General features: G+C 36.2%; 2 protein-coding genes across 9 annotated transcripts in view; both read left to right on the plus strand.

Annotated features, from left to right (window-relative positions):
* LOC105216122 (cadherin-99C) overlaps window positions 1–21,934 on the plus strand; it is a 475,067-nt gene that overhangs the window by 276,260 nt on the left and 176,873 nt on the right. The gene's annotated exons all lie outside the window — the stretch shown is intronic.
* LOC128922892 (uncharacterized) lies at window positions 8,397–17,903 on the plus strand. Of its 2 annotated transcripts, none has more exons than XM_054235299.1 (2): window positions 8,397–9,494; window positions 16,845–17,903. In XM_054235299.1, the coding sequence occupies exon 2, from the start codon at window positions 16,847–16,849 to the stop codon at window positions 17,450–17,452; it is 606 nt and encodes a 201-aa protein (XP_054091274.1). In that variant the 5' UTR covers window positions 8,397–9,494; window positions 16,845–16,846; the 3' UTR covers window positions 17,453–17,903. The 2 variants fall into 2 exon arrangements, with proteins under 2 accessions (XP_054091274.1, XP_054091264.1); XM_054235289.1 differs by having other exon boundaries at window positions 8,397–8,876.

Here is a 21,934-nt window from a genome sequence, read left to right on the forward strand (position 1 = left end):
TGCGGCGGTGACAGTGTTTCTTTGATTTTTATTAGACCAAAACAGAGTGAGTTGTAGTGACCGCTAGCAACTTAAGCGACTTATGAGCCAATAAAATTTTAAAGTATATATATAAGCGTTCATAAGCTATTAAGTCGCTTGAATTTTGAAAGTGATTTTCGAGCATTTTATTATTGTTTTCGAAATTTAAACTCTATTTTGCGCTGAGTTGAATTTTATGTTTTCAATAAATAACTCAGTTGGTGGACTCGATGGTTAGTAGTATTTGTTGTTGCGCTTAATATCCGTGAGAAAAGATATGTATGTATAGCTGGAGTTTTAATGATATGTATTGTGTTTTCGTAATTTAAATTTTAATTACTTAAATGTCTAGTAATCAAATACTTTTGGTTTAGCTTGGAAATACATTATTTCACAGTATGTCTGTCATTCTTTATTTTTTTTACATAGGTGAAACCTAACGAAAATACAAAACAATTTTAGCTTTTCGGAATAGGATAAAAAATACCTGTAAAATAAATAAATGATAAAATACCAAAATAACTTAAAAAGCAATCAATTAAGTATAATTTAAATAAAATTCGAACCAAACATTTGAACCAAAAGTAGTCTATTTATACAAGCATTCCACTATTACACTAACTTCTTGTGCCTTATAGTAAATCTTCTTCAGTTATTCACCTATCAAAATTACACTTAATGCCAAATGTCAAAAGTATTGCGTAATTTCCATACACAAATTGCACCGTAACAACCGGAGAATATCACATAAGCCTATCCGGCTACAAATGAACAAATTTACAATGGGGATACGAGTATTGTCCGAAATTTGTCACTCTGTCGCAATACTCAAAATGAAAACAAAATTGTAAATCTTCAAATGGCATTCACAACAAAAAGGTTTTCCAACCAAGAAGCAGCAATGGCCACCAAGTGCTCTACCACCAACACCACAACCATAACAACAGCGCTCAATTTGTTCGAATACTCGAAAAGCCAAAAAAGAAGAGAAATAAAAATATCGAAAAGCCTTCAAATACCTTCGAGCTTGCAAAATATTCATATCTGAGATTATTTGCGAGCTGTGCAGTCGTCAGTAGCAGTCACACACATTTTGGGTGCCATGCGCATCTTATTCATAAATTATTCATGTCAACCGAAAAAGTAGAAGTACTCATACTCAGCAAAGATAACGGATAAATGAAAATGTGTGGAAAATGTTTGGGAACACACAAAGAATCAAATAATAAATGAAATTGAATTAACTGATAGTTGCTGGACAACTTGTTTAGGAGTCAAGCGGATCTTCTGTGTATCGACTGGCATAGTTAGCAGGCGAGAGAAGCTCTCGTGTTGCTTGCGCTGTGCCGAGTTGCACTTTGATCTTCAGCAAGTTAAGTCGGCTTTGCGGCTTTTTTAGATTTTGTTCAGTTAGTTTGTGCGATTTATCAAGCAAACGGTTTGCCATGCCAAGCAAATTTCCAGTCACTTACAGTGGTGGTATTATTATTGGAAATGAATATGCACATTTAAATGTGAGATACTTACAAGGATACAGAGATTTTCATTGAGAATAAAAAAAATTGTATAAGGTTAAAATATGTGACTACTTGCAAGACGATTTTCAGTTTCATATTAAGATTCTTCATCACGGAGTCTTTTTGATATCCTCACTTCCAGAAAGATGAGATTCAGCAATAAATATAGCCTATGTTACTCGGGGTGAATGCAGCTATCCAACATATAAATCGTTCCTCTTTATAATGGTAGTGTAGATTATCTATTTGTTTTTTTTTTTTTTAATTTAAAGCTTTTTAGTTTAAATTTCCTTAATGTAAAATGAATGTTTATTTAAAAAATATTTGAAGAAGTTGCCTATGTAGGAGTGCCAAACAACGCCTCTAACACAACACCTGCACATTTCTCAAGTCAATAAATGCAATTAGGAACAATTCGTTTGTTATGTCTTGCCGCATAATATGTTGTTGTGCAACATACCAGAGGCAATGCATACAGCAAGCGCTTCTGCCGGTGTGTTCTCAAGTTCTAGTGGCAAGTAAAGGCATGCAAGCTTTTTTGCTTTTGAGGCGCGGACAGAAACTCTAGAAAACTTCCGCATTTGTTTACGGATTTTTAACTTTTTTTTGTTTTTATTTCAGTTCTTTATTTGTGCTTGGTGGCAGGAACTTGTTTGTTTGCTAAGAGGCAAATGATTGGACGAGCAGCCATATTAGAAAAAGTCTACTTTTCGATAAAATTCATATTATTTTTTTTAATTTTTGAATAATATTAAAATACGTTGCTACTAACTTTTCATCTCCGAGTCAAATATTTTACGCGCATTTGGCATTTTCAAATATAATAAATTAAGTAGTCATATTCAAAATACTCATTTAATACAACTGACTGTTGTCTATAGTTATGCGAAAAATGTCTTAATTCACTCTAATTAGCCATTATTTATTCGTAGTTGATATTATAACTTTAACACACACAATCACCAAAAATCACTTGCAACCGCACTTGTGAACGCATTATCTGCGTGTTAGCAATTTTTCATATGACTGTCATAATTTTCGCCATGATTTATGCGCACATTACGTGTCGGCATGTTGCCGCAGATATGAAAAATCAGAAAAATTAAAAAAAAATTTATTATCTCTTTAATTTATTATTTACAAACATATTTTTTCGCGAATGCCAGACGCGCTGACTTTAAGTAAGTAAACAGCTAAATGTATGAGCTGTTGCAGTGAACATGCAAATATTTCTGAAAATGAGTCTATTTTGTTACATGACACAAATGTCCAGCGCGAAAACTGCCGCTGACGCTCGACAGGTGACACAGGTGACAGTCCAACATAAACATTTTCCAAATTGAAATCACTTTGCACTGTGCACTCAGCTGTTTGTGTTGCACTAATGAGCTGTTTGTTTATTTTCGGTTTTTTTGTTGTTTTTTTCTCGTGAAAATGTGCACTAATTAGTGTCAAGCATATTTTGCATACTTGCTCTCAATGACATAAATAAATCAGCACACGTTTTTTCGAGTCAAATCATGTTAGCAGTGAAAAATGCCTGAAAAAGTACATAACTAAATATTTATTGATTTTGAATTTAAGTATTAAGGCAACTAAGTTTCATCGGAATAATCTGAATTATCGTTGTCATCAATAGATTATCTCGTTTGCTGTTTTTAAGAAAATTTAATTTTTAAGCATCCTTTATAATCTACTAAAAGCTACATTTTTCTTTTGACGCCTTATAACTATTGAAAGGCGTACGCATGAATAACTTGTACTAAACTACGATTACACTTGCTACTTGATCTTCGTTATGATTTATGCGTGGCTTCCTGTATTTAAATATTTATGTTTATAACTGTGAAGATGTAAAGCGTCACTTTAGATTTACGATCGTCAGCCGTCGAAGTAACAGCCTTCAATAAAATTATTCAGACACTGCGACGTCATACGAAGCGAAGGCTAACTATTCATGTTGCTTGCCATAAATGTATACTTTTTCAGAAGTTAAAACTAATTTTTAATCTAACGCAGTGTTTTTCTCAAGTGTTTTTTATTTACTTGTGTATAGCTTTTCTAACTAATGTTAATGAAAATTATATATACAACATATACAACCATCTTCCTACAGACCAATAAGTCTCTTACCATGTCTTTCCAAATATTCGAAAAAATTTTACTATCAAAAATGTCTCCTTTCCTCCACGAAAATAATATAATACCAACCCACCAATTCGGGTTTCGTGCAAAACATGGCACAGAAGAGCAAGTGAATAGAATTACAAACGAAATCAGGAAAGCATTCGAGCACAGAGAGTACTGTTCAGCTATTTTTCTCGATGTAGCTCAGGCGTTCGATAAGGTCAGGCCTTTTATGGAAAATCAAAAACGTTTTACCTTACGAATTGCATAATACATTGGAGTCATATTTAAGAAATAGGAAATTTACAGTTAAAGTAGCAGATTTCATATCAGAAGAACGAGCAATAAGGGCTGGTGTACCTCAGGGCAGTATATTAGGCCCTACTCTGTACATAATATATACAGCAGACATTCCAATAGCTAATAACGTATTGACATCCACTTTTGCGGATGAAACAGCCATAGTAAGCCGTAACAAATGTCCAAAATTAGAGCATCAAGAGTATTAGAGGAGCACTTAACTTGTGTCGAAAAATGGCTAGCCAACTGGCGTACAAAAATTAATGAGCAAAAATGCAAGCATGTTACATTTTCTCTAAGACCAGAAACATGTCGGACAGTTAAAATAAACAATGTATTAGTACCCCAAGCGAATGAAGTAACTTATCTTGGGATTCACCTGGATCGAAGGCTTACGTGGCGGAAACATATAGCGAGTAAAGTAACTTGCATGAAGTTAAGAGCAGCAAATTTAAATTGGCTTCTAAACAAAAATTCTAAACTTAGCCTAGACAACAAAGTCCTGTTATACAATGCAATCATAAAACCGATTTGGATGTATGGTATTCAACTGTGGGGTACGACCTGTGCAACCAACATATAATTCAGAGATTCCAATCTAAAATGCCTAGAACAATAACGGGTTCACCATGGTACATGCGTAATGAAAATATCCATAAGGATCTTGATATTCCTATGGTAAAGAAGGAAATAGAGGACAGCAGAAAGAAATATATTTCTAAACTTCGTGAACATCCAAACCCATTGGCAAATGCCTTGGCACATTCCTGCGATCAAACACGTTTAAAAAGTAGAGATCTACCTGCCTACTAAAGAGCAACGTTCTACCAAAAAGCTGAAACACATTCTTGAGCTTACTTAGTTGTATATATGTATTACGATAGAGAATATTATAAGGCGACTGATATACCAATCGGACAAACTTGTGATGAAATTTATTATTTTAAGCTTAAATATGCTTTAGGTGTTTGTCCGCTTAACTAAGCGAAAACTCTATAAAACTGATAATATAATATAAGCCAAGCTTTTGGAAAGAAAAAATTAAGTGTGTGAAAAAAATTTATTGGAATATTCTTTTTACGCTAATATGATTTATTGTATACTCTGAAGTTCCCCAATATAGACAGTTCTTAAAACCGAACAGTTCCAGTAAAGTAATCGAAAAAACACTCAGGCAATGGGTGTTATGAGGAATTTCACTATATTTTAGTAATTCCTTTTTAATGATCGATTTATATATTTTTTTGGATGCAAAGGAGCCTGTGGAAATTTTTAAGATAATTCGAACTCCAAATATGCAAATTGGGTCTATTAAAGTAGCTCTTAATAATTTAAATTTTCCTCATCCATCTATGAAATGCTATATCTCGTTGTATTTCTCAATTAAATACCTATGCTAAGCATATTGGTTAAGCAATGACAATAACAAAATAACGGGTTAACTTTTTTCAAAATATATTAATTAGCAATTCAAATAATCCGTCTTGTTCCGATGAAAGGTTTCCACTGGACTAGCATATAATTTATTGAAACTAATTTATAATTATGACATTAATTATATGATTTAATAAAATGTCAATAACAATATTGCCAATAGAAAAATAATAAATATTATGCTAACAACTCCAAACAATAACAACTAATGAGCTGATATTTATTACAAGTAGCTGTGCCAATTGAATATTACAGCGACTGCTTATGACACGCTTTATAATAGTTGAGTGAGTTGCGTCATAATGACTGTTTGAGAGAACAATAATAAAAAATATTAATTTATTCTGTTTCTGCGAGATATCTATCATGCATATCAAAAAATCGAGTTAACTGCGACTGCAACGTCTTTTCATTGTTTATTAGGCATTGTTGTGCACAAACATTTAGCATAGTAATGAATTAGCTGACATTAATAAGACAAACGTGAACGCCCATGAAAAAGTGTCTACAAAAATTCATGTCTGATCAAATAAAAATTTTTTGCGAAACTTACATATCAAATTACCAAAAATAAATTATGTCGATGATTGTCAAGGTGACTTGAAATACCAGTTCAACTGTAGGTTTTGGCTGACGATTTTGGTTAAAAATATATATTTATTTACACATATTTGTAGTGACATAAATTTTTCATATTTATTACTTGTCAACAACTTTGGTTTTTAGCTACATACATACATGTCTACATATTTATTTATCCGAATTAATGAAAAATTATATACATTTCATAGGTGTGGAAAGATTGTGTTTACAAGTGACACAAATATTTAAATTTTTTAAAACTTTTTTGCAAGTTATACCAGTACTAGTTCTGTTAATTATTCAATTAAATTCAAACAACCGTCGGAAAATTTACTTTATGTCTAAAATTAAATTAATGGGCTTGAATAGTGAAAACTTAAAAAAAAAAAATTTAATTATTATTAAATTGAAAATATAATTCTATTTATGTCTGCAAGCAAAAAAAAAAATTACGGCAGTGATATTCTTTTACATTTTATAATATCGGTTTACACTGAATTGCCAATCAAAATCAGTTTTAAAGCCTAAGCGACCGCCTCATTAAGATATATCCATGTCAGCTTTAGTCGTAATTCAAAGAAAATTGAGCACGAAAGCAACATATAAAATTTTAGTTTATTTTCGGACATCATACGGAAGTAAAGCGATACTAATGAATGCTTGTTGAAGCTGTTTGCCGATCAATGTCAGGGCCGAAGTTCAGTGAAAAATGTTGTAGCTGTAAAAAGTAGTGGCAAATAGCGGCTTCCTACCTATTTATTAGTGTACTGAACTAAAATTAATGGGTGAATGCAATTGTTAAATAACGGCCGGACAAGCAATGGAAAGAAAGAAAGGTTTGCAAGCGCTAGAAGTTAAAAAAAAATTTGTCGAGAATGCAGTTGGAAACAAGAAACAACATTTGCGACGATGTGGCTTGAGCCCAATTTTGCAACTGTAAACTACTTTAATATTTTATCTACGTGTTACAATTGCACATAATTTTATATTAGCAAGCGGCAAGCGAGTCGCACCCTCTCCACACTTGAAGTAGGTTAACAGCAATTCATCATTGTTGCTACCGCCGCTACCACAGTTGATGTTCCGGTAAATATTGCGCTCGAATGCTTGCCGGAATAAAGTCATTAAAAGGCTTTTGTAGCGGCAGATCGAGCGACAGGACAGAATTATAAATTATTATTGCAATTCATTTGAGCGGTAAGTGCTTGTTGGAAGGTTCTTAAAGAAAGCTAGCTGATCACTCATTTAGTTGTAACTGAAAAAGAAAAAGCGTTTCACAGTATCTTAGATTCTGTATTCTCTTGGAAAAGACACTAGTTAAAGTTCATTACTATCATAGCATATAACACACTTCCTAGAAGATACAGGTTCTGAAGTGATAAAAACTTGGGAGGTAAGTGTATTTGCTATTTGTTCAAGTTAAGGTAAGGTTCTACGGAAAATTTTTACTAAACCCTTAATGGATTAAATATCTTGCAAATACTATAATGCTCTGAAAAAATATCTTCCTTGAGCAATCCTCACTGGGTACTTAATAGTCATATAAAATAGGCAGTCTAGTTACGGAAGCAAAGGAAAATTTTGCCGTAAAACAAATGCGCTCTAGGCACTACTCTTTTCATTACAGCTTAATTATTTTACTGCATGGAAAGAATTTTGTGGACTTGGAAAAAAGATGATAGACAATGCTCGAGCTTCATGGGCAATGTGTAAGTACTGCACTAAAAATGACATACCACAATAAAGTTGCACACAAAGTAAAAAAGAGTGGAGACTCAGTTGAGTTACTCTGAAGGACTGCCTACACTACCTAATCTACTGAGGCTACATCCTCTCGACAGCAACGTTTTGCCAAATGTGATTTTAATTACACTGGCATTTCGATGGATTGCAGAATTTATAGACGCAATAATGGGCTCATTCATCATTTAAAGATGCGTATAGAATAGTGGCACTTTTGATGTAAAAGCTGTAAGTGATTTTAATATGCACTTTTGCTTGATGACCACTTTTATTATTTTTAAATTGTAATTTAATTGCCATACACCTGAAACTTTGATGGGGTGCATTTACATTGAATCATAAACTCGAGTTTAAGAGTTTTATGATTTTGAATAAAATTCTCGATGGGGAGTTTAAGAAACTTTGAATTTAATTCGATATCCGGAAAATGTAGTATTTAATGTTAACTCTGAAGTTTATGAATGGTGTTTAAACCATTCTATTTAATATTTAGTAGTTCGCAGTGTAGGCTTTTATTTCACCTATATATGCCCGAAAGCTAGAGTAGAGGTGTTGTTTAGTACTTTTTAATAAATAAATATGAAATTCTTAATACAAAACCTCAGAAATGCGCATCCGCCCTATACTTAAACCCGACCCTAAAATTATGAAACAATTATAAAACGCGTGTTCACATGACACAGCACCTTGTGACATCACCCGCACATCACATCACACACCACGCCATCAACACTCAGCACACACACAACACAGCGTAACAAACCACTCAGCACACACACAACCCAGCATAACAAACCACTCAGCATGCAACACAACAACCACACAATCACCAACGTTCATCTCATTTATTCAGCAAACAAGTTTACAAAAGGGATAGCCCACAACGGGATCGTCCTTCTTTTCGTTTTCGCCAGCGCCCTTAGTGGTTCGACCGATAAACCCGATCAACGTGAGAAATAGCCGTCCGCGACCGTGGTTTCGTGTGTGTGTGCAACGTCAAAGTGAATTTTTTAACCTTTTTCTTAACTGAATTAAACAAAATTATTATTGTGGGAAATAGAATTTAAAATTAAAATTAAAATTATAACGATATTGGAATCAGTGCGTTTTCTTTCCCCCTTTCACAGTGCGTTCAGTGTCCTCTACATTTACGTAAGTATCTAGTATATCTGGTGCATATACGTGAACAAATGGTCCTTCGAGCCTTTCGGAAAGGCACCTAAGGTAGAAAAAAAAAAAAAATACAAACCTCTAAAACAATAAAGTGACCAAATAAAGTGTAAAAGTCCAATCGAAATTGGACAAGTGATATAGTTGCAATAAGCAACCAACAAAATAAAAGTGAAATGAAAGTGTAAAACGACACAAAAAAAAAAAAAAGAAGTAATAGAACAAATAAAAGTGGGAAAAAGTGCATATGTTTATACAAACAAAAATATATATATATATCTACATATATTACAAGAAATTGCATACGTGACCAAATTTAACTAATTACAACAAACGGCAAGAAACAAACAAAAACAAAACTAACTATAAAGCACAAACTCGGGCGCGGGCGCGGTACAAAAAAAAAAAAAACAACTTAACAAACACAAAACTAATACAAAAACAAAATAATACATAAGGAGAACACAGGAGTCTGCAAACAACGAGGGAGGAAAACACCATTTAACAAGGACAGCGCTGGACAAAAAACAAGAAAAGAGCATAAGCAACAATAACTATATGTATATACAAGCCCAAAAACCCTTGGCGGAAGAAAAGTGAGTCCGTTCCATTTTTTATATTACAAAAATTTTTGATTAAATTTCATGCGCATATGTATGTAAATTACAGTTTGAGCGGTATTTCGGGACACCGTTATTTTATAACACGAGACTGTACTTAACAGCAAGTTCGGTTTATATATACGTAAAATAACTGATCAAAAAAGTACAGTCCTGCCGATTTGCTTAGTTTGTGTCTCTGAACACACCACTACATTATACAAAAAAAAAATAACCACAAAGTTTAAAAAGGTCAAGTATTACATGCTTGCAACTTTCTTGCGATACCCCTTGTGCTAAAAAATAGCAACAAGCAGGATCGTGCATAACAACCAAAGCAAAGGCAAAAAAAAAAAAAAAAAAAAAAAAAAAAAAAAAAAAAAAAAAGTCGTACTTACATACATATGAGCATATTCGCCGCGAAATCCATATATACATATTGCTAAATTTTTTACCCTTTAGAATATACATATATACCTATTTATATACACAACGTATGGTACATACATAAATGAACAAGTGAATTACATTACCTGCCTGGATGTTAAATTCGTGTCCCCAAACACACCAAAAAAAAAAAAAAAAACAATTTATAAGACAAGTATTCACTACTTGCAAATTCTCCTGCGATACCCCTTGAGCTTTAAAGCAACAAGCTGGATCGCTTACAATAATCCAACAAAGGCAGAAGAAAAGAATAAAAGAAAATAAAAATATTATAGCTCTAATTTCATTTATGTATGTACACATATGCCCTTAAACATATGACTCTCTCCCTTTGCTCATATATACATATTTACATACATACCTATACAAAGCTTATATACAGCTTCTCAGCGCTCTCATCAAAAGGTATTAATATAAATACCTTCCTACATACATATGTACATATATACTTGTCTTTCCTTACCCTTTATCTCATCATTTACATTGGATGATTATTAACTATCACCTATTACCAAATCTCTCATTTACTCTCTACAAAAAAAAATTTTTTTTACATACATACCTACATTGTGTAAAACATACATACAAATACAAATTTATTTTTCCTGCGTTCGCGTCGAATGGTTGTCAATATATAAACACGTTTATACATAAATGCATTTCAGCACTTCTTCATATGTTATACATTACATATGTACATATATAATATAACAATTATACGAAGCTAAGTGATACGAACGAAACAAAAAAAAAAAAACATACAAACATACATGCATAAAGCATATGCAAGCACATGCAAATAAAAAACATATAAACATTTTGCTTATTACGATTTTCCTTTCGTTCGCGTTCTCAACTTATTAGATACAAATATACAAATTAAGTGCGAGTGAACAAAGATAAAATAATTTGGTACACTGTAAAAAATTTTTTTTTTCAGTCATATTTAATAAAAAAAAAAAAAAAACACAATTTTGTTTTATTCTTATTATTATTTATGTGGTTTATGCGGAAATTATTATATATACTATAATTTAAAAGTCTAACATATAAAAATACAGCAAATAAAATCTGTAGTCAATGAATTATAAAAAAATTCTCAAATTTCAATAATCTTTAATTGTATTAAATTCAATTACTTATACGTTTTATTACAAGAAGAATTTTCAATTCATTTGGAATTTCAATAAATAATTCAATATTAAGCTAAAAGCTTCATATTCGAAACAAATCAAATGCAATCCGACAAATCAAAAGAGGTTAAACCAAGAACACCTATATCATTAGAAATTCCTAAAATGGCTGATGAAGATAAAACACAAGGCCCACCTGCAGAAGCTACACGCTCAAAGCAGAGTGTAAAACAAAAAAGATCAAAAGATCATTTATTATCAAAATTCATCAATGAAGGTGATACTTTTATAAGCTATTGCACAAGATTCAAAGCTTCCCCTATCGCTGACATCTCTGAATCAGTTTTAAAGGCAAAACTTGAAAGTGTCCACGAAATATGGGCACGCCTTCTGGCAGCGTACGATGCAGTAATTGAAGCTGACGACGCTGAACTCCCAGAAAACATAAAAGCTTCGGCGACAGCCAAATTAAATAATTGCCGTGATCAGAAAGAAATAATAAATGGAATGATAAGCGAACAATTAAATGTAATAAGGCCAAATAGCGCCACTACTCCCCCACCCAGAGTAGTCACAACAACAAAAGAAGACCTAGATAAAGGCATGTATCTAAATGTACCAACTTGTGATACTGAAGTTTTTACTGGATGTTATGAACAATGGCCGTCCTTCCGGGACATGTTCACAGCCCTTTACATAAACCATCCTAGACTTGCAGAAGCACAAAAGCTATTCCAACTAAGGTACAAGACACAAGGGGAAGCAGGCATTATCGTCAAGCAATTCGATATAAATGGCGACAATTTTAAGCTGGCTTGGGAAGCACTAGTTGAAAGATATGAAAATAAAAGGGTAATGATAGAAAATCCCATAAAAACTATATTACATTACCAAAAAATTAAACAAGAAACCAGCCAGGAATTTCAAAAATTTTACTCAACAGTGACTAATTGCCTGTCAGTGTTAAAAACACAAAATTCCCCCGTAGAATATTGGGACCATATGATAGTAACTATCTGTGCAGAAAAACTCCCTCAGGCTGCATTACTACGATGGGAACAATCACTTGACGATAGAAGAGCAATGCCCACATGGGACCAAATGAAAAAATTCCTCGCTGCTCAGTACGAGATAGCTGAGCGAATGGGCAGCCAAAATATGAATGTATCAAACCATCAAAATGAATCGAGTAAAAACTCGTTCAAACCTCAAGCCAGCAATAATATGCAATACAATAGACACGTTAATAAAAGCCATTCCTTCGTGTCAAATCAAAATAATCAACGGCAATCATTATGTGAAATTTGTAGGGGGGGTCATAAAATAAGATCTTGCGAGAGATTTAAAAAACTATCCGTTTCTGATAGGAACAATCTTGTCAGACAACACAAACTTTGTATCAACTGTCTGTCGAATGCTCATACGACTAAAGACTGTGAAAGCAAATTTAATTGTGTGTATTGTCAACGAAGACATCACTCATTGCTTCACATTACAAATTTTCAAACTATGAAGCAAAATCAGTTTCATAAAACCACAGGGTTAGTCGCTACGACTACATCAAACAATCCCGAAATTTCAAATCCCGAAAAAAGGGAAGAACAACCATGTTGCTCTAAAGCAGCAAAAATTCAAGCGCTTCATTCAGAAAATGAAAGCAAAATTCTGTTACCAACTGCGGTCATCACCATTGAACATAAGGGTGATTTATTCAAACTAAGAGCACTAATAGATCAAGGCTCTCAAAGATCTTTTATATCTTCAAAGGCTCAAAATCGGCTCAAACTGCCAATAAAACATTCAAATTTCCAAATTTCGGGAATGGGCGGAAGAATTATTCAAAATTCCAACAAAATATGCCCAATCACCATAGTATCTCCAAGTGCGGATATTAGAATAGATGCGCAAGCCATCGTTCTACCGCAACTAACAAATTTGCTTCCAAGCTATGAAATTAATAAAAAACACTGGGAAAAATGCTCACATCTCAAGTTAGCAGATCCCAACTGTCACACCCCATCACAAATCGACATATTATTAGGCAGTGACTTAATACCTCAAATAATTCTTGAAGGTATTGAGAAAATCTCCAATAAATTGTTAGCCCAAAATACAATCTTTGGGTGGATTATAAGTGGCCAAGTCACTGAAAAAATAAATTCTTTCACCACTCAAGTGGAAAATATCTCAAACGAGTATCTAAATAATGAACTTAAAAAATTCTGGGAAGTAGAAGAATTACCTCAGACTATCCAACCTTCAGAAGAAGACCAGGCATGCGAAGCCTACTACAAGTCCACAACAACAAGAAACGAACATGGTCGTTATGTTGTGCGACTACCATTCAAACCAACCTTTCCAGAAACCACAGCTTTAGGCCACTCTAGAATATCAGCCGTCCAGCAATTTCTAAGCCTGGAAAAAAGCCTGATAAAGAAAAGCGAGCTTAAATCAGCATATGACGATGTGATGTACGAATATCTTGATCTCAATCATATGGAAGAGACTGTACCATATGAAAAAGTATCTAAAGGTAGATATCTATCTTTTTATCTGCCACATCACGGGGTAATTAGACCAGATAAAATTACAACAAAAGTACGAGTAGTTTTCAATGCCTCGAAGAGTACTAGCTCAGGCAAATCACTCAATGATGTACTATACACAGGGCCAACGTTACAACCTGATCTCATGTTGCTAATTCTAAATTGGCGCATGTTTAAATACGTTTTCAATGGGGATGTAGAAAAAATGTATAGGCAAATTCTAGTACACGAAGATGACCAAGATTTTCAACGCATAGTCTTCCGCAAATCAAACAATAGTCCAATTAACGACTACAAACTCAAAACAGTAACCTTTGGCATAAATTGCGCACCCTACTTGGCCATTAGAACGTTACATGAAGTTGCAAAAACATGTGAACCAAACTTGCCTTTAGCATCTTCTGTGTTGCAAACACAAACATACGTGGACGACATACTATCAGGTAGCCACAGTATCCCATTAGCGTGCAAATCACTATCTCAAGTGATCAAAGCACTTAATTCAGCAGGTTTTCCCCTAAAGAAAATTACATCAAATCACCCCGAAATAATAAAAGATATAAAAAAGGAAGACTTATTAGATACAGATTTTCTTAAATTTGAAAAGGCTAGCACAACCAAAACTCTAGGGATTCAATGGAATGCGATAACAGATCAATTCTCATATACAATTGAGTCAATATCTGCAATGTCCGCCATTACAAAACGCCAAATACTTTCCTCGGTGGCAAAACTTTTCGACCCCGCAGGATGGCTTTCGCCAATAATGATTCAAGCAAAAATCCTCATTCAAGAATTGTGGCAAGATGGCACTGAATGGGATGAACAGGTAAAACCTGTACGTTTAACTAAATGGGTTCAATTTGCTAACAACTTACACACCATATCAGAAATTCGAATCCCTCGATGGGTTAACTTCACCCCTGACAGTAATGTAGAATTACACGGGTTCTGTGACGCCTCTGAAAAGGCATATTGCGCAACGGTCTACGTACGAACTCAGTACGATAGCAAAATATCTTCACATCTCTTGGTAGCCAAAGCCAAAGTTGCACCTTTGAAGACACTAAGCCTGCCACGGCTCGAACTGAATGGTGCTCTTCTGTTAGCAAAATTAATTTCAATAGTTCAAAACCATCTCAACTTAAATGATCACAAAATGTATCTTTGGTCAGACTCAGAAATAGTTTTAGCATGGTTAGAAAAACCACCATATACCTGGAAGACCTATGTATCTAATCGTATATCGCAAATCTTAGACTTAGTTGGCCCAGCCAAATGGCAACATGTTGCAAGTGCAGATAACCCCGCGGATCTTGGAACAAGAGGTTGTAAACCACTTCACCTCACCAGCACTACACTCTGGTGGAACGGTCCTACATGGCTAACAGAATCACAAGAGTTCTGGCCAAAGTCTCCTGCTCGGAATATAATACCGCCAGAAAGTCGGAAAATTGAAAATTTTCATATCACTCCCGAAGAGGATGATATTCTTCACCGATTTTCATCATTTCCTAGAGCACTAAGGGTAATCGCTTATATGCACAAATTTACCCAAAGACTTAAACAAAAAATAAAAGGAATACCAAATGACCCTTGCGTGCAACTAACGCATTCCGACTTGCAACATGCTAAAGTTAGTCTTATCACATACACTCAAACGCGCTATTTCAATCCAGAGAAGTCAAAGTTGCTTGAAAAACGACCTCTCGAACAGAGAAGCTCACTTCTCGTCTTAAACCCATTCTTGGACGCTAAGGGATTAATCAGGGCAAATGGAAGACTAGCGAACTCCAGCCTTAGTTACAACGAACGACATCCCATCATTATACCAGAGAAATCCCGTTTTACTCATCTATACCTAATATATCTCCACCAGCTTACAATGCATGGTGAGCATCGCTTGATGCAACAAATGGTCCGACAAGAATATTATATACCGCGACTAAAGCCACAAATAAAAAGAACGATCTTCACGTGTAAACAGTGTACTATGTACAAACACAAGATGCGTACTCAGATAATGGCAGCCTTACCACCTGAACGCTGCAATTATGCTCTCCCCTTTACCATCACTGGGGTTGATTTTGCTGGACCTTTCCAGATAAAGGCCTCAATGTTAAGGTCGTCCTCTTTTAGAAAAGGGTATGTGGCTGTCTTTGTATGTTTCACGACAAAGGCAGTACACCTGGAGCTATGTTCAGATCTGACTACTGCGGCTTTTCTTGCAGCATTTGCACGCTTTGTCGGACGACGCGGATTTCCTTCAAAGATAATGAGCGACAATGGAAAAAACTTTGTCGGAGCCCAAAGAGCCACAGAGAAGGAGTTTATAAACTTCATGAAAGAAGTCTCGCCTGAAATTGTCAATAAATATGCACCCCAAGGGATCGATTGGCAATTTATACCCCCATGTTCTCCACACATGGGCGGACTCTGGGAATCAGCAGTAAAAAGCTTTAAGTCCCATTTGAAGAAAACGGCAGGTAATCATAAATTCAATTATGAAGAGTTTACCACACTACTCGCTCGAATAGAAGCCGTACTCAATTCAAGACCCATATCACCCCTCTCGCAAGATCCCTCCGATTTCACCGCCCTCACGCCAGGCCATTTCCTCAGAGGAGCTCCTCTTCTCGCCATACCTGAGACAGAAGGAGACTCACTTAATTTAACAAATCGATGGGAAAGAATCAAGATTCTCCATCATGAATTCAGTCAAAGATGGAAGGAAGACTACCTCAAAGATCTTCATAAGAGACATCGTTGGAAGACCACCCAAAAGGAACCCAATGCGGGAGAATGTGTCATCATCCAGGACGAATGCCTACCTCCCACCGAATGGCGGCTAGGCCGCATCGAAAAGGTTCATCAAGGATCCGATGGTCACATAAGAGTTGTCGATGTACGAACGCAAACCGGCATATTAACTCGACCACTCGTTAAATTATGTTTTCTTCCAAACAACGAAGAACAACTTACACAAAAACCGCAAAATCAAACACAAATTTAATCAAAATTAATCAAAATCAATACCGCCAATTCACTCGCAAAATCCGAAAAACAATCGTTCACAATTCGTATACGCAAACAGAAATTCAAATAAGCGCGATTAGAATTAAGCAATATATATATACATACATACATGTATATATACACATACGCATCCACAATACTTTACACCAAACTATAAGTCAATTTTAATAAAATCTCATATTCCCATAGAAATGGATGTAGACGAGAGCCAGAACACCATCAAGACAGTGAGGTCCGAGATCGTGACACCCGTCCCAGCGCCGAGGACGCAAAGGGTTATGGGACCATCATCCGCCGCAGCAGCGAGGGATAGAGGTGAAGAACAGCCGATTGAGGATCAGGGGCCTCCACGCTGCAGTCTGTGCCATCGCCCACACGCTCTTAAGAGATGCCCCATTTTCCAGAGCATGAAGCCAGCACAACGCCGCCAGATCGCAAGAGCTCATGGGCATTGTATGACCTGCTTGGCAGACGACCATGCCACCAACGACTGCTGGGCCGACAGTATGTGCCAATACTGCCACCGACCACATCATACGATGTTCCACAGGTTTCCCAAACGAGCCGATACAGAAAATACAACTCGTATTCGTCGCAGACCACAACGCGATCTGGCCCAACGCAGAGGAGAGAATCACAACGAATACGTACAAACCACACGTTCGCGACCACGTTTGCGTCCACAGTTGCGAATCCCTCCGCCACGTCGAACTCATCAGTATAAGCAACGACGCTCAACGGGATTGAGGGCAGTAGTTAACACGTTACAACAGCTTCAGCGGCTTCTAGGCGATTAATCCGCCTAGGGGGGCCGGGATGTTCACATGACACAGCACCTTGTGACATCACCCGCACATCACATCACACACCACGCCATCAACACTCAGCACACACACAACACAGCGTAACAAACCACTCAGCACACACACAACCCAGCATAACAAACCACTCAGCATGCAACACAACAACCACACAATCACCAACGTTCATCTCATTTATTCAGCAAACAAGTTTACAAAAGGGATAGCCCACAACGGGATCGTCCTTCTTTTCGTTTTCGCCAGCGCCCTTAGTGGTTCGACCGATAAACCCGATCAACGTGAGAAATAGCCGTCCGCGACCGTGGTTTCGTGTGTGTGTGCAACGTCAAAGTGAATTTTTTAACCTTTTTCTTAACTGAATTAAACAAAATTATTATTGTGGGAAATAGAATTTAAAATTAAAATTAAAATTATAACGATATTGGAATCAGTGCGTTTTCTTTCCCCCTTTCACAGTGCGTTCAGTGTCCTCTACATTTACGTAAGTATCTAGTATATCTGGTGCATATACGTGAACAACGCGCTAAAATCAGAGGGAAATTCAATACCTAAAGCTGGATAAATTAGCAAATAATAATTCATAATGCTATATGCTGCTAAATGCTGTATTTAAGGGCTTTGCAGATAAGCCACAATCCGCATTTAGCGAGTCGGCGACTTGGTGATTTTTATTATTTGCCAGCAGCAAAAAGAGTGTATCTAAGCAGTAACCACGTCCGCTGGAGTAATAAACACATCAAATGAGTAAAAAATCGAAATCGCAGTGGCCCTGGTTGTGGCTGGCAGGCGGCTGCTTCCTTCTATCGGCTGCACATAATTCACTGTCAATTTCGTTGCGATGGCAATGGATGAAAATCAAACCATATAATTAAAGGTGTACAATCGCATCCACTATTATTGTGGCGCAGCTGAAGTTTTATTGCCGCCGCAGCGAGTGGCAATTGCATTAGGGGATTAACGATGGTAGCGTGAATTGCTGTAGGGCAATTTTTTTGGAGGTATATAGTATGTATGTGGCATGTAAAAGTAACCTGATTAAGACAGTAAGAGCTGAATTTGTTGTATTTTAATTTAAAAAGTGTGAAAAGGCACATTAGTCGTATTAATCGAATATCAATATTATAGAGTATAAGCAAGCAGAGAAAAGAGAAAAAAATTACGTCATTTTATCTAAACCGACCCTTTGAGGTCAGGACAGGATATGACCTCATACTCTCAAAAATCGAAACACCGACCCATTCTGATTTACTGAAGAATTTATCAGTCCATTATTAAATACTTCAAAACATTTATATGAAGATTTAGAACTCTTAGCGACTTCTTCATAACCCCATGAATTTTCTGAAAAGTTAACTACGAATAAACTTGAGAATATATTAAGTCAAAATGAAAAGAAAACACTCTGCACTTTCAACATTTTTTACCAGCTTTTCAACACCCCAGCGGCGCAGCTGGTAAGTGTTACTCGCAACAACATTGTCGCTTGCTCATGCTCTTCAACGCCCTCTTTGAGTCAGCATGACTGTATGCTGCATGGTGAATGCCTTTGCATGCAGTATAAATTTAGCTGTGCTCGCTGCTGCTCAACAACTTGATTTATATTCTACATGACACCCGCTGCTCGAGCCATCAACATTAAATGACCAACGGCTGCTGGCTGCTTTAGCTTCCTTAATCGGATTTGTTAAAAACTTCCTTTAGCCAGGCAGTGACTACTAGATCAATAAAGAGTTGTAAGCAACTCAAGGTGTGCGCTCAAGTGTACCTGTTTGTATGTCAGCGACTAGCTGAGATTGCTCTCTTGGCACCTTTCTTAGTTAGCGCTGGCAATGTCAGCCAGACTTGCCGCAGCCGCACACAGTATTTATAGCTATTTAAAATGCAAATTGAAGATCAGAGCTTTAATGTGGCACAATCACTTAGAGCACAGAACATAGCACAACGCGGTGCATGCAAAGTGCCACTTGCCACCTGAACATCACGCATGCCACATGTGCTTCGGCTTGACTGCATATTCCCACATGCGGCACAAACGAAAGGCAACTGGCGTTCTTCCGCCTCAGCACAGCCAACAACAACTGCATTACATAGAAATGTTATTAACATCATTAGCGTGGCATTTGTAACGCGCTGCTTTCCGAGAATGCCGCCACAAACGCGGCAAATATCGTCCCTGTTTGCACTCTCTTCTCTCTGTGTGTGTGTATTTTTGCCATGTATCTTCAGCGCTGTGGAGTAGCAGGCGGTGCAAATGCCATTTACCGTTTGTACAGATTTGTAAAGAAAATTTAATAAAAGTCGCCACCAAATACCATTATGAGCAAAAGACTTAGGTGAGTGTGGGGGTTCGTTGGGTTGACTGCAGTCAGTTGACCGATATGTGGGTGGTTGTTTTGCATTAAGCTACACTTTGTATGCAAATTTCATTTTGTTGTAAACTAAGTAAACAGGTGTTGAGCTGTGAATAAATTGTTGTTCTTTTATTTTTGTTATGATATATATACAATAATGCCACCTGCCAGAATCCTAAAATTATCAGCTTATTTTTGCTTTATTTCATGCCTTGGATTCAAGCGTAATATGTGGGCGGTTCCCAATTTCACACAATAACTACAGATTAGATCTAACTAGCTACCAAAAGCACGTTGGATTTCATGATCTCACCTGAAGTTTCAGACACAAGAATTTTTCATTTGGCGACGGTTTTCATTGGTACCAGGAGTAAAATATATTCCACCTTGCCAGCGTTAAATGTTAGTTATTAAATCGATCGATGCATCGCATTCCTCACACGATGACAACTTTCCTGTTTCATTTTTCAAACGAATAAAATACCAGGCAAAAAGCACACATTTCCGTTCGCCGCAACTACGAGATGTCAAAGAGAGAGCACTTCAAATAAAGCCAAAACATTTATAACTGCAAGAAGCCGGAAAAAGGGCGTTGCCCCATAACCGCAACATACCGCTCACTATGGGACATTCGCTAATCTATTAAAACAAAACGACAGTCAAATATCGCAAGGCGACGGCGCCACAGAGAAATCCGCAAACCAAGCTTAACTAAAAGTGGCCAAAGTGAATGTAGGTAAAGCAACAAATTTTCGAAAGACTCTTCACTTCAGCAAAACCAATTTTGCCAACCACAAATACAATGCTGAAACTAGGTACTTCTATCAAGTATTAATGACAGCAAGTGCTGCACTAAATGAGTACGAAAGTGAACTCATAACTTGAAGTGGCGTTGCTGCCGTAAAACGGTCGCTCCCCGCTGTGTATTAATTAGATGGCGCGGAGTGATGAACTTCGTTTGCTTGCTGCTGCCGGTTGCGACACGCGAGCCATAAATTGCATCAACTGTTGTAGCAACGATTGAAGCGTAGAAATTAAATCAAGTTACTCGTAATAAATTGCTGCCACCGCATTCGCACACATGCATTGAGACATTGAGGCATTTAGAATGCAGGCAGCGTAGAGGACATTAGCATATATTTGTATTCGGCGAGTGAACAGCAAAGAGAAGCAATTAAACGGCTATTGATGGACGTCAGTGGACAACTTCATGTTAGAAATCTCCCAATTTAATGATGAGATTAGAGATACATATCTTATTGATTAGCAACCCACAGTTGGTTCGCTGTTTGTGTAGCATACATACTGTTTCCCTTTGATATTCTAGATAAAAGACTTAAGAAACGAACTTGTTAACGATTTCGATTTATTATTAAAACTATGGGATGTCAGATTAAAATTTTAGTTGCTTAAGCTCGAGAGCTGCTAATAGATTTTAGTAAAGTGAGTTTTTAGACATTTGCAAAATTCTTAAACAAAAATATTTTATTAAGCAACTGTTTCCCTTGTTCACAGTTCAAACCGTTGGCCAAACCAAAATTAAGGACACCATTAATAAATTTGTATTATTTTATAATTATACGATATTTTCCATCATAAGTCTAAATAAGTCCCATATAAGCACTCTATCTTGCTACCAATAGTCGATATCTATATATCTACAATTATATTTTCGTTTAACATCAGCATAGCGCCATAGCAAGCACGTTGTAGCTAGTCGACGATTAGATAAGGCAAATTGAAAATTAATTGGACAAACTCGGTTGATGTTAGCAAGTATGAGACTTGTACGCTGAATGTCATGGACTCGAGTGTCTTCCAAGCGATAGCCGTGGCATTGTTAGTTTACTTCACTTATGCAATAAGGCTGAATCGAATATTATATGGGAGGCAGGCAGTGTGTAATATGCATGAATAGAGAAAGAAGGAATAACTCAAATTTGTTTGGAGTAACATGGAAACTGAACAGCTTGTAACAATCGATGCCACTTTGTGTTGTTATGCATAAATGTAGTCTTTGGCTAAATTGATTTATAAATCGATTACATCTAGATGATTTACGCCTAGTTTGCTGTTTTACATTAATAGATAATATTGCGCAACAATC

Source organism: Zeugodacus cucurbitae, chromosome 2, assembly GCF_028554725.1.
Source record: "Zeugodacus cucurbitae isolate PBARC_wt_2022May chromosome 2, idZeuCucr1.2, whole genome shotgun sequence".
Taxonomy (NCBI): Eukaryota; Metazoa; Arthropoda; class Insecta; order Diptera; family Tephritidae; genus Zeugodacus; species Zeugodacus cucurbitae.